This window comes from Nilaparvata lugens, chromosome 6 (genome assembly GCF_014356525.2).
Source record: "Nilaparvata lugens isolate BPH chromosome 6, ASM1435652v1, whole genome shotgun sequence".
NCBI classification, from domain to species: domain Eukaryota; kingdom Metazoa; phylum Arthropoda; class Insecta; order Hemiptera; family Delphacidae; genus Nilaparvata; species Nilaparvata lugens.
This window is the reverse complement of record NC_052509.1, coordinates 4,147,835-4,168,064: the sequence shown is the minus strand read 5'-3', so window position 1 is coordinate 4,168,064 and position 20,230 is coordinate 4,147,835. Positions and strand designations below refer to the sequence as shown.

At 33.8% G+C, this 20,230-nt stretch overlaps 3 protein-coding genes across 3 annotated transcripts; 2 read left to right on the top strand and 1 right to left on the bottom strand.

Moving 5' to 3' along the window:
* The first annotated feature begins 542 nt into the window (after window positions 1–542).
* LOC120351981 (oxysterol-binding protein-related protein 11-like) lies at window positions 543–1,142 on the top strand. Its single transcript, XM_039431333.1, has one exon. The coding sequence runs from the start codon at window positions 543–545 to the stop codon at window positions 1,140–1,142; it is 600 nt and encodes a 199-aa protein (XP_039287267.1).
* Window positions 1,143–3,715: 2,573 nt separating this feature from the next.
* On the top strand, window positions 3,716–19,313 carry LOC111044499 (serine/threonine-protein kinase mos). Its single transcript, XM_039429973.1, has 5 exons — window positions 3,716–3,896; window positions 12,538–12,902; window positions 14,423–14,657; window positions 15,252–15,432; window positions 18,145–19,313. The coding sequence occupies exons 1-5, from the start codon at window positions 3,778–3,780 to the stop codon at window positions 18,478–18,480; spliced, it is 1,236 nt and encodes a 411-aa protein (XP_039285907.1). The 5' UTR covers window positions 3,716–3,777; the 3' UTR covers window positions 18,481–19,313.
* On the bottom strand, window positions 5,885–10,791 carry LOC120351774 (U6 snRNA-associated Sm-like protein LSm5). Its single transcript, XM_039429975.1, has 2 exons — window positions 10,600–10,791; window positions 5,885–6,038 (listed from the first exon to the last, which is right to left on the bottom strand). The coding sequence occupies exons 1-2, from the start codon at window positions 10,753–10,755 to the stop codon at window positions 6,006–6,008; spliced, it is 189 nt and encodes a 62-aa protein (XP_039285909.1). The 5' UTR covers window positions 10,756–10,791; the 3' UTR covers window positions 5,885–6,005.
* Window positions 19,314–20,230: the final 917 nt, after the last annotated feature.

The window sequence follows — 20,230 nt, the reverse complement described above, 5'->3', positions numbered from 1 at the left end:
GTGAGAATCACTATAACAGTTATTGAAGTTATTTAATTTGAGGAATCATGAAAATCTAGCTTTTCAATTTATTATTTATTCTTTGTAGGTTCATACAATAATTACATCATCAAAATGATAGGGAGAGAAATAATAGGTAACCTTGTGCTATTCCTCTCCCAAATTTAGATAAGGTTACACATAACTTAGTCCGAAATAGGTTAAGTCTTGTAGTCGTTCACTTCACAAAATTGTCAGTTCTTAACTATTTTCACAAAGTAGATTTTTAATTTTGATGCTTCAAAACCAAACATAAAATAAAAATTTCGTATATTGTTTATGTTCAGCATTGAAAATTAACATTGAATAATATGAGATATGCAAAAAGTTCTGGATGTCGAAAAAGTGTTACATCAAATCAGTGAGAATCAGCTGACATTATTTCTCAGTCAATAATAAAAAACATAGACTGATTTATTTAAGAAATTTCTGTTTTCTAGCTCCAGCATCGAGTAACAATTTCACTCGTGTCCTTTTGTAATGGTGATCAGATTACTTCGAAGATGAATATTACAACAGAAGTATATAAAGGCCAACTTTCCAAGTACACGAATGTCGTAAAGGGTTGGCAATATAGATGGTTCATTTTGGATCCTAGAACAGGAATTCTCAACTATTATTTGAATGTGACGGACCAACCACGAGGCAGGGTACACTTGGAAGCAGCCGTCATTTCTCCCAGTGACGAAGACTCGAAAACGTTCACAGTGAACCCTACGTCGGGAGAACTGGTCATGCTGCGGGCCCAAAACGCACGCTCTCGTCAACAATGGGTCAATAGATTACGAGCTGTGGCTGAATATCATTCAAAGAAGCCTCCACCGCCTTTGAGAGAACACCTGATTAAATGTTCAAACGTAACACCATCTTCCTTAGCCAAACTTCGAGAACATTTGTTTCTCGTTGAGCAAAGTCATGTCTCACTTTCCAAGTCAATAGAAGAACTGCCATCGTGTGGTGGCCTGAGGAACATGGACCAAGAGCTACTGATGTTGAAGGCTGTCTCGCAAACAATTCTGCTATCGCTGAGTCAATGCCTGGTACATTGCAAAAGCTACACTGTTGTTATCCCAGAGCACGGAATAAACCATCTAATAAATTAAAAATTTTAGCTTTTTAGTAGCCGGAGAAAGTAAAGTAGATTGAGTTTCTTGTATAAAATTATGAGTTATTGATTTGATAAATTAAAAATCAATAAAATAAATTATAGAAGTTTCCTCTGCCAAGAGTTAAAGGTTTGTTGATCTGAGAAGAAGAAGAGTAAGCACACTGCGTGTAGCATTAGAGAGAAAAGAGGTATGCTACTTCTCGAGGATATTAGAGGTATATTAGGTATACTACAGGTATATTAGAGTATACTAGAGAATATTTGTTCATCTCTGGTAGCATGAAACCATGCCTATTCCTGCCATGCACTCTCCAAGCATTCCCTCACCAACCACATTATACTCTGTACAAAATTACTTCTTACTTGGGATGGACATGCGTGGCAGAGAAAGCATACAGCGGGAGGGATACAGAGGCGCGATGTTGCCGTTTTGAAGCGGTCAGCGTTCTCAAACTTCTAGTGACTGTTCATACGTGCTCATGCTACTCATGCGAAGTTGCTTGTCTGAAAGCAGTCAGACGACTGACAATTTGGCAACTACGCTTCTACCTTTGACTCTATTAATCACTGTAATTGGTTGATCTCCCTCAATTTCTCTGTGCCGCATATTCCTCCAAGTCATAAGTAGTTTTGTACGGACTATAGTTTGATAAACATTGTCAGCAATCAAACTTCGGTTTTGCAGGCAGCGCCTAATGTGTTATTTCAATTTGCAGAGTATTACTTGTTCAAGGATTGATTATTATTTTACTCAACTTTGTATTATGTATTATTTTTGTTATTATGGCGAAATAAAATTTGATAAAAAACAACATCATTTTTGTTCACCTATTGTGTTAGATTAGTGTATATATCACATTTGTTACAATATGAGGAAAATTATGTCGAAAAACTTTTTTACAAATTATAACAAAGAAGTCTTCCTAATCCAGAGACTTTATTTATTACGAGGAAATTATTAGGAATCACGTCAACTTACAACCTCTGCTCAACTTAGTTTCTTATCTGATGGTGTGGTATTTTTAGACAATTTTGAACCAGGCATTATATTATATTAGCGTGGTGTTTTTAGGCAATTTTGAACCAGACATTATATTAATAATTATTATTGCTTCCCATCAGTTTACTTATTATCGTTGAAGTATACCTATATTATCTCAAACTTGAGCGTTTTTGTAGGAGTTAATCAAAAGACTATTAATAACCAAACTACTTTTTGAAATGATTTAGCTAATTTGTGAAAACATTATAAAGGTTGAGCATCATGAGAAAACGTAAGACGCAAGATATCACCTTAGAGCTAAAAAATTGGAACAACAATGATTAATTTACTCATGTAAAATAAAATATCGGGACCGAACTTCGCTCGGAGTAAAAAAGCATGAAAAAATTATTACGAAAGAAGAAATGATAATATATGATTTATAGTTCATACAGAAATGTTCTATCTAATCACAGTGAATTGATATCAATTCCCAGAGGAATGCAAAAATTTCTCTCACAAACGCCTGGTTGCACAAATCCGGTTAAATTTTAATCCTGATTAATTTCACGTGAACCAAATCAAAGAGGATCATTTCAGAATGATCGCTTCTCTGATTGGTTCTACTTGAATTAATCATGAGTAAAATTTAACCGGCTTTTGTGCAACCGGCACTAAGTACCTGATTGAATGATTACAAAAGTTCAACAGCTGAGTCATAATTTTATCTCAGTCCTACACACATGCACTCGCTCACTCACTTCAATCATCAACAGACGACGAGATTATCATATGTTTTTCCAAGGATGAATAATTATTATCCTTTCATGCCCTTCAGCGAGTTTTCCCAGGATGAGACCTAGTGCAATCGAATTTTTATATCATAAACCTACTATGTTCCAAATTTTGTGAAAATCGTTAGAGCCATTTCGAGATCCGTTGGACATACATAACCAGATAACCATTAAAAAGAAATCAGAAATTGCTCGCTTAATATAATAGGATATGTATTATATATTTTAAGAATAAGATGCTCAACATAGTGACTCATATTGATAAAATATTTTTGTCCACTTCATAGTAACTCGATCCCGCGTGTAATATTATTATAATGAATTATTGAATAATTCTAGTGAAATTTAATAATTATCATGCATTATAAAAAAATGCTTTAATAAACTGAGATTCACGTCTGTTAGCATACTCCATGATGGTTGATGTTATTAATAATTAATGATCTCATTCAATTTATTTATACATTTATATATTTTCTATATTTTGAAGTGAATCACACTATAGTGATAAATACAGATAGATATGATTATCATTTTAGCTGAGAACCATCAGTATTACGGTATCTAAAAATGATGTTCCAATTCCTCAACAACCATAGGACTTATCAACAGGACAAATTTCAAGAGTGAAGACAAGATTATCAACAGTAGATATAGTGATATCAACTTCATACTGTCAGCATTGGTTAAATGGGGAATGTTGATGTTATTTATGAGGAATTCTGTCAGTTTGAATTGAATCTAAGTGTGGAAGTGACTGATAGCATTGTGAACAGTGAGAAAATGAAAATATTTAACCAGTCTGTAGTTAATCTGGTGAGTGGAACGTTGTAGTGAAAAGTAAAGGTTATACAATGGATAAAACACCGGTTTTAGGAAAACAATTGGCAAAAATTGTTTTCAGAGGAAAAAGTGTGTCACCTGTGAGATTAAACGTTGGTGAAGTGGTCGAAAAGAGATTCTCAAGTGAAAGGTAGGTCAAATAAAAACCTGCCGAATAAAAAGGGGTAAGATACGGAGCCTTTAATTTTATGTACCGGTCATATTTTTAATTATTTTTATATTTTTGGGAGAAACCACCAAATGAGTTGGTAATTTAGTAAGCAAATTGAGAGCCATGAATTAACGCATTCCAGGAATGTTTTTCTTTTTGAAATATTCTTATTAACATGACGAAAATCAACTCTCATGAATCAATTTACTGTACATCAATGGGCCTATCTAAGTATTTTCAATTTGATAGACTAGTATTTGATAGACTAGGCCTGCTAGTCAAACTGTTTGATTCAAAAAAGTACCTACTAATCCATGCGAAGATAATCTATCTTACTGAAAAATTATTGAGTATCCCTAGAGAATAAATCACTATATCTACGTAATATTAAGTCAATGTAGAAAAATGTGACACTATCTATATTCAACTATAAAAATAGCTCAACTAATCAAGTTCAGAATTCAGATTGAAAAGATTTTAACATTTTTCAAAAAATTAACTGTTTCTTACACTTTCCTTACTCTTGAAATCGACGTTTTTTCAGTTCTTTAGAGGCCGAGGAGGAATTTTTACAGGCAGGCTGAGAAGTTATTACATACTTCATAATATTATATGGAGTGAATTTAAAAAATAATTATTATTTCAGAATAATTCTGAATCGAGTAGGAAAACACCAATTCTCAGTCTTTCATTCATTTTATTTTCCAATGTATTTCCTAACATTTGACATTTTAATTTATATTAAAGTCCTACATAGCTGCTTCCACCGTTTTCACATGTACAATATATTGTTTTATTGCTCTAGATAAAATCACTGCATTCACCGCTGCCTAATTGTTTAATAAATCTGTACTTATGAGGTGCAATATCCTTCTCTTATAAAATTAGTTGAATACCAATACGATCCATGCCTCAAGTATCAATGCAATAAAAGCTACAGCAAAACATGTCACAGAATTGCTTTGAAATAAAAAGCGAATGAGAAGATGCACTATAAGTCAAAGAAGTAATATGTTCAAAAACTGTTCAATACCTTAATTTATTCAGGTGCATTGCAAGTAGTGCAACCAAAATAGCTTACCTTACTATACATTCAAGAAAGAAACGTTAAAAATACCGTACTATTCAAAAGCCCTTAAATTCAATGCAAAAAAATACAGCTTACAACAAACAAAACAGCAAAAATCGAATCCTTTATCAGATGCTCACTTCAACAACAGTAGTTATGTAAATTCCGGATGCGTTTCAAGGCACTGCGGCAAGGACCACATCTTCAGCGTGCAGGTAGAACTTTGATACTTGAGACTAATTATTGGCGTAAAAGTGATAATTTTTATCTACATTAGATTACTGAACAACAGTTCAAGTAGGATGAGGACCTCACAAGAAAGTGCAACTAATATCTCCAAGATTGGTTAAAAATGAAAGTCCATTGCAAACTGACACTTAATAAACTCAAATAAATAGACTTCAGATAGATTGAAATCGTTCTATAGATCGGAGAAATCATTATTTTCAATAGCACAAGATGACATGAAATAAAATACTATTGATAATCAAAACTATGCATTGGAAAGAAATGTTGTGATGCTTGCTATACATTACTTAGACCCGATTGCACTCAATTCTACTCAATCTGATTATCAAAGCAATGTTACATACAAACAGCAAAATACATCAAATATAGTTTTTTCAACTACAATATCTAATTATCTTAGAATGATAAAATCCAAACTACTAATCTAATAAAAACCAACTTCCTCAATAATATGTTTTCTACTGAAATGATAGTATATATTACACTACAATAATTATCAAACGAAAATCCATATTAAATTCATTAATTTATTTCCATCTGTTACACTACAGTTCAAATAAACCATCAAGATGATTGGCTGATGATCCACTCATTGATACAGTGAATTTATGAACATTTAGGATACCACCGGTTAATAAAATAGATACACTACTTTTTCAACTGTTTTATTTTATAAACGATTATTAACCTTACAAATGATAATTTACAAAACTTACAGTAACTTAAAATGAACTTGAATGGCATTCGGCAAGTATTCATTATAAAACCAATCAATCTCCCTGCATATCACCTCCAGGAACAAGCTGAAAATAGAAATGCATTTGATTATTGGTTAAAAATGTGAATACGAATTATATTTCTATATAAATAGATGATATATAATTATTTTATAACATTTTGAAAGGAAACATTCCAGAATTAGAATTTATAAACTAAACTGTAATTCATCAACTATAATGTTGATGGTCTATTTTTGTTTTTGAGGCGTCATAATTTAAAAATCTACTTTTTGAACATATTTAAGATCTGATAATTTTGTGAAGTGAAGAACTACAAGACTTAACCCATTTCGGACTATGTGTAACCTTATCTAAATTTGGGAGAGGAATAGCACAAGGTTACCTTATTTTTCTCTCCCTATAATTTTAATAATGTAATTATTGTATGAATGAATTAATTAATACATTGATGGATGAGTTTTCTATTAAAACTTATAAAAAGTTTCAATAAAAAAGAGACTTAGAAAAAGCACTACAAGATAATACAACTATTCAATATATTTTATAACAATTCCACTTCTTTTGAAGTACAATTTGCAATACCCAATTGTGTTTCCCTTTAATATGGAGTCCTATTTTCTATCTATATATATATAAAAGCGAAATGGCACTCACTCACTCACTCACTGACTGACTCACTCACTCACTCACTCGTAGAACTAAAAATCTACCGGACCAAAAACGTTCAAATTTGGTAGGTATGTTCAGTTGGCCCTTTAGAGGCGCACTAAGAAATCTTTTGGCAATATTCTAACTCTAAGGGTGGTTTCTAAGGGTTTAAAGTTCGTCTTTTAGCATGTATATTCTTCTTATTCCAATCTCTTAATTATAATTGAAAAATGTCCATACCATATGTTAATATAGAACTATAATCTAGAGAGAGTACCTCTTCGAAACAGTTGTTAACTGGTAACTAAATTAATAATTTTGTCAGGTTGACATTAAGTTGAGTTGACTTTGTTAGGGTTGCACCAAGTTGAAGATTGAAATGCATTTATCGCGGAAAAATTGATTGGCACTGCTACTCCAATCAGAGCTATTACTGGGAATATATATCGCCTGATATGGCGAGCGAAGCGAGCCTGCTGATCTAATTTTTTACGGGGGTCCAGGGGGCGGCCCCCTGGCTAGACGGATGCGAGCGAAGCGAGCCTGACAGCTTAGGCTAATATGTGTAAACTTTCCGCTGTGTACAATTCCTAAAGATAATATTTCATTGATGTTGCTTTCCATGACGAAACACTGTATAAAAACTTTGTTGTAGTTTAGAAACTGTGTTAAATATATTTGTAAATATTCAGCCTCTGAGGCTGAAGAAGCTCCCCCTCAGGTGTGAAATGCATTCCTCAATACTCCAAGAAAATTAAGTGGTTTTCAAATATTTACAAGTAACACAGTGTCTGAACTATAACATCAAATACTTACAAGTAACACAGTGTCTGAACTATAACATCAAATACTTACAAGTAACAGTGTCTGAACTACAACAAAGTTATGATATTTCTGTTATAGAAATCATGGCAGAATTAATAGAAAAATTTAATTTCAGCATATATAGATACACAGATATAGATAAATATATATAGTATATAATTATATATAGATAAATATTTATAATTTATTGGAAACTTGAAGTTATGAACGAACAGTGAACTAATTTTCAATAAATGATGAAACCGTCTAAAATTATAGTATATACTACATTTTTGTCTCAATATAAATGATAGATGTGCATTTTATTATAATTGAGAGTGTATGCACGCAGAGAGCGGTCAGGCGTTCCGAGTTTCAGCAGTCAATAACCCCCTTATCCGACTGAGTACTAAGTTTGCAAAAACTATGCAAGTTCTTGTAGGTAGGCCTATCACCCTGCAAGAAAGTACGAGGATCGTTCCACAATCAAGTTACTTAATTTTTTATAGACCTGTACATGGCAGGACGAGAATTAAATTTTCGGGGAACTTTCTACCATGTTTAGGGCCTGTACACATGACGACGTAAAACGCTGCGTTTAACGCTCGGTTGTCAAACGCGCGTTTGACACAAACATAGAAAGAATGGGATCGTAACACATGCAAACGCGCGCTTTGAAAAAGCTACGCTTGTAGTTTCCACATCAACCGCCGCGTTTGCAGCGCGCTTCGAGTTACTATACTGGGCATTGGAACGTACACATGCACTCAGTCGAACGCGCGCTTTTGTAGTGAATAGGTAATCGTATGTTGTGTCAAACGCGCGTTTGAGCACCGAGCGTTAAACGCGGCGTTTAACGTCGCCACGTGTACGGTATCACAATTTGCCAACGCGGCGTCCAACGCCGTCATGTGTACAGGGCCTTAGTGGCAGTACTGTAAAATTTTGATGTCACTGTCATGATTCATTCATAAGTTACAAGCAATCCAAAGGTAGGCGCACACAGATCGTCATCGGACAGACGGCACGCATCGTACGGATCGGATGATTAGATTTGATGCATAATCCGATCCGTCCGATGCGTGCCGTCCGTCCGATGACGATCTATGTGCGTCTACCTCAATAAGGAGTTACCACACTTCTACCTCCAAATGATAATTCCTATTGTAATCTGTTTTTAACGAGAGAAAATAAAAGTCCGACTAAAATTCACTGCAAGTTGTGAAGTGTGTATGGCTAATTTCAACATTAATTTTGTCAAACATAAGGCTACCGGTCGCGGTGCCTTCGGACATCTCCAACAATGTTTGGGGCACTGACGTGAATGGACAGTCACTTCGTTGCAACTTTGTATAATGTTATTCTTCCTTCAACAGAGGATTGAAACAAACGAGGAGCAATTGGAATAACGTCGTCCCCATACACACTACACAACTCAAATTCAAATTCAAATTTTATTTATTCAAACTCACAATATTCACATTCAGAATCAATAAGAAAAACAAAACATTCAGGAAGTCTCAGAACTCAAGGCGAATTTCAGTGGCACTTTTATACTTTCCCGTTAAAAACAGATTACACTACAAATTTTTCATTTGGAGGTAGAAGTGAGTGGTAGCTGCATATTGGATTGCACGTAACTGACGAATGATTCATGGCAGCTGCATGATACAAAATACAGAATTACCACTAAACCCAGTAGAAATCTTCTTTAAAAATCCAGCCTTTTCCTGACATGTACAGAGCTATAAAAAAATAGTGTAACTCAATTCTGAAACGATACAAAGCCAATATAAGCCAGCATATTCACTGTCCAATATTAATTGTGGCGTATCTTTCCTCACAAACTATTCCTTGTCAGTCTTCTAACAAAGATTTGCGATTATCAAGTGGATGATGAAAAAAAATCTGGTGTGGTACACTCACACAACTTTCCTTGCTCATATTTGAAACTACGATCAGACTTCTGTATATGTGTATATATAATTGTTTTCAGAGTACTTTTTCCTTTGTGTAAATTGTGAAACTCGATGATTTGTTTAGTCCTCATTTTTCAAAGTCGTCAAAACAGCTGTTTTACAGATGAAATATCTCGACTATGTATTCTTTTTTGAACTGCGCTACCTACCTCATGCACGGAAGGAGGTTACTAAGTACATTAATCAAGGATGGGGTGGACCCCCCATTAGTTTCCCCAGAAGAAGACTCATGCCAGTTGATAGAGCTGATAGATAACTATACAGGGTATGAATTTGAAAAAAATCGTTCAAGTTATTTTTGAGAAAATTGTGAAAAACATGGTTTTTTAGTAATTATCCGCCATTTTTCTCAAGAATATTACGGAGCTCCTGGGATTTTCCCAGAAATTAGACTCATGTCAGTTGATAGGGCTTATAAATAGCTATCCATGGTATAAATTTGAAGAAAATCGTTAGAGCCGTTTTCGAGAAAAACATGGTTTTTTAGTAATTATCCGCCATTTTTTCCGCCATCTTGAATTGAATTTTATTGAATTTCTCACACACACACACACACCCAAAAATCATGTTTTTGGACTCAGGGGACCTTGAAACGTATAGAAAACTTGAAATTAGGGTACCTACCTTAATTTTTTTTGGAAAGCAATACTTTCCTTACCTATGGTAATAGGGCAAGGAAAGTAATAAAGACAATAGCTAAAAGACCTAAAGACCAATAGGTAGCTTTTTGAACTTTATATCTGGAAAGTGTTAGAAAAAGTGAATCATACTTAGTATGATGTGATCAATAGGGATTACATTAAATACCCAGCTGCAATATTAATACAATACTTAATATTAATATTAATTATGAATACTTTTGAAAACAGAAAGACTGGTGTATTTTTGTGTGCATTTTTTGGGTCAAAATTTATAAAATCCTTGATTAATTCAATATGAAGTGATAATTGAGTGTTATATTTAAATTTAGTTTGGTGTTTTAATTTTTCCAATTCAAATTTTCAGCTTACATATTTTTGGACGAAAATTGAACTTGAACGTTTTACAGTAGAACATATTAACCTATTTTTTGGACATGCTATTAATTATCAAAATTTGGGAATGGAATAGTTTTGGGCCAAGCCTGTTGTTCCTTCCTAATCATATTTTTATGATTTGTAATTGTATCCACGAATAAATGAATGAATACTCACCATTGTAATATTGTTTCCATTGAGTAGAATCTGGTCGAGTTTTGTAATTCGTCTACCTTCAGGAGTAGATTCATATTCTGTTACATCCTCTAGCAGCATGTTGACGAAATCATCAAACCCCAGTAGGGTTCCCACGATTTCCTTGTCATTTTTCATAATTATGTGAATTCTTGATCCGATACACTTGTCCACCAATTCTGGAAAAGCAGACATAAAGATATTAATGCTTTATTAAGGAGAATTCACTACAGAAAAGTGCAGAGATTCAGAAACTCAATGATCAAAAAATTAATTTGTCGGCCAGATAGCCGAGTTGACTAAGACGTTGCAACCTTCAGTCTGCCTTCGGCCTTTCCATCGAATAGGCATGGACGTTTAATCATATCATAATAGGGCATTTAATCATTTCATAATAATTTACCCTCGTACTTTACATTACCCACGCACAAGCGAAAAACCATGTGGGCATCAACCGCGATAAAAAAAAGCATGACTGTCAGCATTAATTAAAAGAATCAACAGTTAAAAAATATATATATAATATGATATTGGAACTGGTATTAACAAACTTATACAATAGCAAAAACAGAGGTGAGAAGATAACATTAGCAAATATTTTAAATTGACTTTAAAGTGTTTTAATTAATTCAATACCAATTCTTCCTGTATGAGGATCCTCGTGAATAGGGTAGTGAATATATATGATTGGTAATGCTGTGAATAAAAAGCAAATTCTCACCAAACTATGAGGGAGATTTTAATTGAATACATTAATTGAATTTAAGTGAATTAAGTCCGAACAGCAAGAAATAGTTCCATGTAGGCCTACCAGTTATTCCTTGACAGCCTGCAATCCAGAGACTTTTTCAACCACTAATCAACATCATAAATATTCTTATTAATGACTGGCTATACCAGTGTAATTGATCAAAACATGGAACTAAATATGAATTTGCAAAAAAATTAAATACAGCAGCATTGGAATAGCCTAGTTTTCATTACAGCACATATATTTGGGCCCAAGCTTACATTTCGAAACGTTTATTAATGTGAGCCGCCATGTTTCATTCAAATTATTTAATGAATTTCAAGAAATAGGTACGGTAACTAATAAAATATCAAGATAAATTTCATTAATTTGCTTCTTAACTGAATAATATACAAGAAAGCCTGTGGCACTAACCAAGGTATTAGGTTATACTATTCATCAGAATAATTTATGTAATCAAGTTACTTACCAGAGGAAGAGAGTAGAAGTTTTGTTGCAACTGATGCCGTCATTCTGTAAAAAAAACATTATTATACTAAAATAAAGTTGAATAAAAGATAAATAAGATTTTCAAAACATTGTAAACACGTTTGTAAACGATTACTTTGAGGTTAACTCTGTCGGCATGTATTTCAGTAAATAACAGTTGCTTAATACTAAAAGAACCATTTCATTTGATGAACTTATATAATAATACAAAAATAAATTTATGCAAAATATATTGAAAATTTAGTGCAAATTACATATTTACCTGATAATCTCACAGAACACAAAGATTTCAAAATGGCTTGTTTGGTTTCCGTTTTTTCTCTTTGATATTGATACATCGAGTCTCGCATTTGCAATATTGACTTTATTCGATAATCAAACTCTCATTCTCGACAGTCGACTATTGACGCGCTCATTTTTAAATTCATGGACTCGTTTGCACAAAAGCTGGTTAAATTTTAATCGTGATTAATTTTACGAGAACCAATCAGAGAAGACCTTTTTAAAATACGGCTTCCTTGATTGGTTCTCGTGAAATTAATCAGAATTAAAATTTAACCGGCACATTTCCTGAAAACTGAGTCTTCTCAGCAAAATTGTTTTGTTTTTAAATTGAATTCTTTATTGTGTATCCTGATCTTATAAAATGGCTGAAACAATAATTTTTATCTTATTTTCAGGAAATCTCCAAGATTAAATCGGTTCAGGTGTAAAAACAACCCACCAACAAGGAGAGCACTCAACTTTGATAGTTTTTCCCCACTTGAAAAACAGACAGCTCTACCTTCTATTCTTTTAGATGGAGTCAAAATAGACTTCAATAATTCTACAGAATTTTTAAATAAAATAAAGACCGTATCATCAAGTCCCAAAACAGAATCTCCAATTTTTCACACGAGTATTCTAGAGAATGGTTCCCCTATAAGAGGAACTCCAATTCTGAATACTCCTGAAAAGCAAGCGATTTTGGAGAACGGGAAATCAAAATCTTGGCCAGTGATAGGTAAAGGAAATTTTGGAACAGTTATAAAGGCAAGACACAAAGGTAAGTAGGAATATTTCAGATAAAAATTGATACTCGAATACTTACCGTAACCGTAGGTACCAATATAAATTGTACCGAACGGTATTCAATCTTCTAGTAAAATTTACACACCATGTTCTTTATTATTGCCAATTTAATAAAATTATATTTTTAATACATTACTATGTCTTGCATCATGGACAACAATATTAGAAAGAATGTATTTTCTGTGTGTAGCCTATGTATGCATGAAAACTGGAATTAGTAAACCTAATTTTATAGTCACATTAATATTTTTAAGGTCTACCGTACTTCAGCTTTACTTCTTCAGGTCAGACTAGTGAAAAATTATAAATATATGATCAAAATTTCACAGGTAATTACATAATTTTATTCATGGTAAAACGTTTCTTCTCAATCATTGACTTAAAAGTAGAAAACCCATCATTTGCATTATTGATGAAAACTAGCCCAAAAGTGGATAATAATAATAATAATATTCGAGTGACCTGGCTAGCTCAGGTCTGGTGTCAGAGTTTTCAGGTCGCAACTGATCAAAAGCCCAAAAGTGGATGAAAACTATACCTCATATAGAAAATGTCTGCTTCAAACTCAGTAGGATTATATATCTCCTTCGTAGGCCCAAGGATTGTGTACACGCACACTATTTGAGAATGTGCTATTTCGCTTTTTTCAGAGTGTCTTTATGTATGGATTGGTCTTGTGGGGTTGTGCCCCAGATGTGCAAAGAGTGTTTTTATTACAGAAAAAGTTAATACGAATTATATCAGGTGCTGCGTATTTGGAGCATTGCAAGCCATTATTTATAAAAGAAAAAGTTATAACAGTTTACAGTATGGTAGCTTTCAAACTCCTACTTCAAGTAAAGAAGGATATAGACATCATATAGATGCAGAGTTGACATCCACAGTTATAATACACAGAATAAAACAAAAATAGATGTACCTTACACAAGACTGATAAAGTATCAACTAGTCCTAATCATGTATCTTTGAAACTTTTCAATATTCTGCCAGACTCAGCCAGAAACTTGCCTTTAACAGTATTCCGACAAAACCTTGAAAACCTTCTCTTACAGTACCCACTATACTCACTTTCTGATTTCCTCCAGCTGTCAGTAGAGAATTATTTTTTGGAAACCATACGTAATAGTACTCAGTAGTCTCTAACTATTTGTGTATATTTATATTTTTATGTGCTCTCTCGATATTATTGACATATATTAGCATATATTTAGCATACTATTGACATATATGGAGGAAACCTTAAATAGAATTTTCCAATAGCATTGTTTGTGCCCTGAAGGAATTAAACTTTTATTCTATTAGAATATATTTACAATGTATAATATTTTAATTTAATTTTAATTGTTTGACGTTTCCGATAGCATTGTTTGTGTGCCCTAAAGGAATAAAAATCATTCTTATTCTATCTTTAGTGAAATATTTGATAATATAAAGATAATATTTAATTTTCCAATAGAATAATGTAAATCTTCAATGAAACGGAATTTTTTTCAGGTAAAAGAGTAGCAGTAAAAATAATTCCAAAAAATAATAGCCCAAGAAAAGAATCACTAAGAAGGGAAAGACATGCACTTGAATTGAATCATCCAAATATCGTAAATATGATCAGCGTTATTAATTCATCCAACACAAAATTTGGAATAGTTTTGATGGAGCTGTGGAACTCAATAGATCTACAAGAGGTTTTAGATGACCACGAACGTGAATTAACCTTCCTACAGAAAGTTTGGTGAGTAATCATTATATTACTTATTAGAATTCTTCAATTATTTTGAATCAACACTCTTCAATACAAACTTCAATAGTTTACTCATATGACAGGCATTATCAGCAATGAAAGTACGGTACAGTACAGTTTATTGTTCTTCAATAGGTTTTGTTTGTTCAGAGTTCTTCTTCAGTTAATCAATTTGAGTTGTCTTAGGCTCAACTCACACTTACGCGACTCAGGTCGAGAAGAGACTCGACTCTAGTCGAGAGCATGTGTTTCCAAATGGTGAGACTCAGACCAGTCGATTCTAGTCTACGCGACGTCACCATTTGAAAACACATGCTCTCGACCTAGAGTCGAGTCTTCTCGACCTGAGTCGCGCAAGTGTGAGTTGAGACTTAGTCCAAACAAACTAAAGCAGAAGATAGATTTTATACTATTAATTTAATAATATCAAGGAGACTCCATTATTTATCTTGAAATCATTTCAGAAGTGTTGATAAAAATACAAGTCAGGAAATGATTTTATTCAAAATATAACAGCTACTTTTATTAATAACATTTTGATCTTATATCTTCTCCAATAATAATTCATCTTTCTCTGGCTGTCAGTTGTTCTTTAGATGTATGCCAAGCCCTGAGTCACTGCCACGAAAAGAAAATCGTACACCTGGATGTAAAGCCAAAGAACATTTTAATACACAAGATGGGCTGGATTAGCAAGATCTGCGATTTCGGAAGCTCCATCTCGATAACTGACATGGAACGTTATAAATATTGCCCACGACATCAAGTGAGTACTACAATTCATTTCCAACTGAGAAATGTGTCTGTTGAGGTTGAGACACTTTTTTCAATGTATTTCAACTTTTAGGGTTATAATAAATTGTTTCAGTCTTGGAAAACAACATACTGTAAATAAAAATGTTGGAAATTTACAAATTTGGGCTACAAAGTTTCTGTAGAAAATTGCTTGATTCATGGCTACTAGCAACTGATTTCTATTCAAGAATCAATAGTGATTAGGTTACAAGAGTCGATATAATTACTAAATGACTCTGATATACAATGGTTTAGCAACGATAAAAAGGTTGTAATAGCAACGGCGTAAGAACGACCGCCCTTTTTCTCATGAATGAACCATCTATATAAGCAGATATCATTAAGTCATTGGTATTGTGAGTAACCACAGGTAATATTCCAGCAATAACTCCAATTTCCTTGTTTTTGCTCTCTCTCAAACACACACACACAATTAGCTCACAGGCTTTCTGGCTTCTGTGAAATCTAGCATCACTGTACTCCGTCCGTAACAGGAATGCTGCAATCTAAGGTTTGCAAAGACTGTAGTGTGTCACTGAAACTTCCTTGTTTTTTGTAGTTTTTAAATGTAGCTGGTTTCTGTAACTGGAAATGGGCCCGTTCTGTGTACATGGAATGTGGTAAATTGTCCAATTCACAATTTACCAAGTGAAAAGTTCCACGTTCCATGGGAGGAATTTTGACAGATTCTGTTCCAGAATCCTGTTCCAGCTCCAACTTTCTGCCCCACAGTCGAAGTGTGGTAAATTGTCCGACCTGGTACAGTTCCAACAGGTTCCAACTATCTGAGCTCTCATTGGTCGATCATTGTAGTCTGCTTGCTTCTCTGCGCATGCGCTGATAGTTTGTTTACCATAGCATAGAATACATAACCAACAATATGATGTTTGATAACAATTCATTAAATGAATTTTTCTCGATAGAAAATTTGAGAGTAATGGAATAAAAGAAATTTACACTTTTCTAGACGGTAGGTTTGTAAAACAGCCTTTCTTCATTCATACAGCTAATAAAAATAGGAGATGAAATGTCACAAGGAAGTAGAATTGGGAGAGGAGTGAGACAGGGTTGCAGCTTGTCCCCAACATTATTCAACTGCTACCTGGAGGAAATGATTGGAAAGAGTTTGTCAGGTAAAAGGGGGGTGAAGATTGAAGGGAGAAGGATAGAATGTATCAAGTTTGCAGATGACATGGCTGTGCTGGCTGAAAATGAACGCGCAATGAATGATATGTTAAAACATATCAATCACTGTTGTGAAGAGTATGCGATGAGAGTGAATGTGAAGAAAACAAAAAGTATGGTGATCAGCAAGACTCCAAAGAAAGCAACAATCAACATAGGATTGCATCACATTGAACAGGTGTCATCATTCAGGTACCTTGGGTGTATGATTAAAGAGGATATGCGATGTGATTTAGAAGTAAAAGTGAGAATTGCAAGAGCAAAGGAGGCATTCAGCAATATAAGAAGATTGGTGAGTAGCAAAATGAAAATGGAACTGCGGAAGAAGATGGCCAAGTGTTTTGTGTGGAGCGTGGCTCTCTATGAAGCAGAAACCTGGACTCTCAGAAAGCAGGAAGAGAAGAGATTGGAGGCCTTTCAAATGTGGGTGTGGAGAAGGATGGAGAGGATCAGCTGGATAGATAAAGTGAGGAATGAGGAGGTACTGCGTAGAGTAGGAGAGGAAAGGAATATTATGGCAGTGATAAGGAGACGAAAGCGGAACTGGCTGGGACACTTGCTGAGGCATGGCGGACTACTTGTGGAGACAATGGAAGGGACTGTGCAAGGAGGGAGGGTGCTGGGACGAAAAAGAGTGAAGTTGGTGGATGATATCAGGGACGAGGGAAAGTACTCCAAGATAAAGAGAATTGCACAGGACAGAGAGGAATGGAGAAGGAGGAATCATGTTTAGTTTAGACCTGCCCTAGGGCAGAACACCAATATATATATATGCAGCTAGTGAACGAAACATTTTAGTGTAAATCAACTTTATATGTGCGCGCCAAAAGCTTGAATCAACGATTTTGAAATGGCGTTCCATGGGTACATTTTGCACTAGTCACGTGATGGAATAATTTACGATTGGGACTGGAACAATTTACTGTACACAGAACGTACACAATGTATCTCATATCGGTGACTAGCAATGTAACTGGTGTAACTGGTAATGTATAGCATAAGTAGCATAAGAAGTAAACAATAGCATAAGTAGATATCCCATGGTATAGGGGGCGTTTATGTCGCAACTTTTACTGTTATCTCAAGCCGATAGTTCATGTAATTCTTTCCCGTGAAGCTGTGTGACACTGGTAGTCTCTCATATTGTGCCGTTCATACACTCTCACCCCAACAAAACAGTAAAATTCGAAAATAATCAACAGTAATCGGCTTGAGATAACAGTATAAGTTGCGACATAAACGCACTATACCATGGGATATCTTCTTTCGCTATTGTTTCTCTATGGTATAACTAAGAATACGTCTTCGGAAGACGTCCTATCTACCAACGTTAATCTCCCATCTGTCCCGTTCACTCCAGTGTAGTGTAGCTTTAACATTGGGAGATAGGACGGCTACACTTTCCGAACACGAATTCCCAGCTACGCGTAGCTAGGTGTGTAAAGACCTTCAATGGCTGTTTCATTGTGTATCACATATATTGTATCTTTTCACACAGGGAACAATACAGTACATGGCACCAGAAATGTTCAGAGGAAGTACAACTGTAACAGAGAAAGCCGACGTCTACTCTCTGGGAATAACAATGTGGCAGTTGATGAGTGAAGAAACACCATACAAGGGAGAAGATCTCCACACCGTTATCTACAAAGTGGTATCACAAAATTACAGACCAAGTTCGTCGAATTTACAAACTATGGATCAGAATTTCATCAGCCTTTATGGGGAATGTTGGTTGGGTGATCACACAAATCGCCCAACAACTTCCGAAATTACAAAAAGGTTGTCTAAGATTTTAGAGGAAAATAATTTCAAAAGTGATGTGAAATGTTGAAAATATGTGTGATAAATTAGTGCGCTATCTGTAAAAAATTAGTGTGAATTATAGGAATGAACCTTACATTGGTTGGGAGTGGATATGAATACCTCTTCATTAATTTTAATTCAATGAATAGAGAGATAATTTAGGTATTGAAACTGATAGTTATCAATGGAATCTGAAAGAGTTGGCTTATTGTAAGTCACATTAGTATCTGTCACAAATCAATGTAGTACAGGCAGAAAGTTTATGATTAGTCTTTACGTAAGATTAATTATTAATATGTTGAATGAATATTTCTACATTATTTTTGATTGAATGAATTTGATGCTAATAATTTTTCAAGTTTAGTGGGATTTTGAAATATCTACGTATTGTATTGGGGTAAACATGAACTTAATAACATTGCAGTGAAAGATTGAACTCTAGATCGATAGAATTAAGATATCCAATTGATCCATCGAAAATCATTTCAAAAATGATATTAAATTTGAAATACATTTGATGGATTGATTTAGGAGTGTAAATGAAAAAGTTGTGAAATGAATTGAAATAAAGTCAGTATCATTTGAAAATTTAAGTAAAAACATCAAAGCGAAATGTAAGTTATGTAAAGATGAGAAATGATATGAAGTTTTAGGAATCCTGTGATAGATTAGTATAGAGTTCAACATAAATTGTATAAATGTAGCAAAGGTTTAAACCTTTCAACCAACGCTCAAAATTTGTATGATAAACTGTAGAATTTATATGAGAATAGAGTGATAAATCGAAAGTATTTTGTGATATATAGTGTAGAAATTTAAGCAATGTTTTTAAAAAAAATTATTGAACATATTTTAATGGAAGTTTGATTGAGTTTTGTCCTCAAATCTATTGATAAACAGTTCTAACATACAAGATAATTGTAATATTAATTCATACTTCCATCAATTATTGTTTAAATGAATGCATTTCAAAGGTGAGCATTAAAGCTACTATTCTAGCATAACATTATGAATAAAATAATTAATATTAAACGAGAAGCCAAATTAAATGTTGTAAATCACCCCGAAGACTCTGCTACTGCAAATATTGACAATAGGGTAAACAGCTAGATGGAAATTCGATGAGCGCTACTATTCAAAAATTATTTGTCAGCCCGGGAATCAAATAGTAGTGCTCATCGAATTTCCATCTAGCTGTTTACCCGGTTGTCAATATTTGCAGTAGCAGAGTCTTCGGGGCGATTTACAGCATTTAATTTGGATTTTCGTTTAATAATATTTATTAATTCATTAGAATTTGAATAATTTCAATATCTCAGTAATTCCAATCAATAAAATTCTGAATCTGTGGAACAAGTATAATAATTGAATTTGCTTAGTGGAATATATTTATGCTTAGTTGAATTGCTATTATATTTGCTTAGTAGAATAGTAACCGAAATAATAAATGCATCGAAAATCATAAGTGGGAGCAATCAAGAATAATACAGTACCTACCATTTTTAAATTGATTGTATTTTAGAAAATTACATTCAAACACAATCTATAACTATGAAGTAGTAGGGTTACTGGAAAAGTAGCTTCAGTGAAGCATCTTTGTAGTTCTTAAGAGTTTCTGCGCTTTCGCCTGAAAAAAAACAATTAAATAATTCAGTTTGATTGATTAGAATTGAATCAATTAAATATATTGTACATGAAATGTTCAAATTTGAATCAACACTATCACCATAGAGGAACAATAGCATAAGTAGATATCCCATGGTATCGGCGTTTATGTC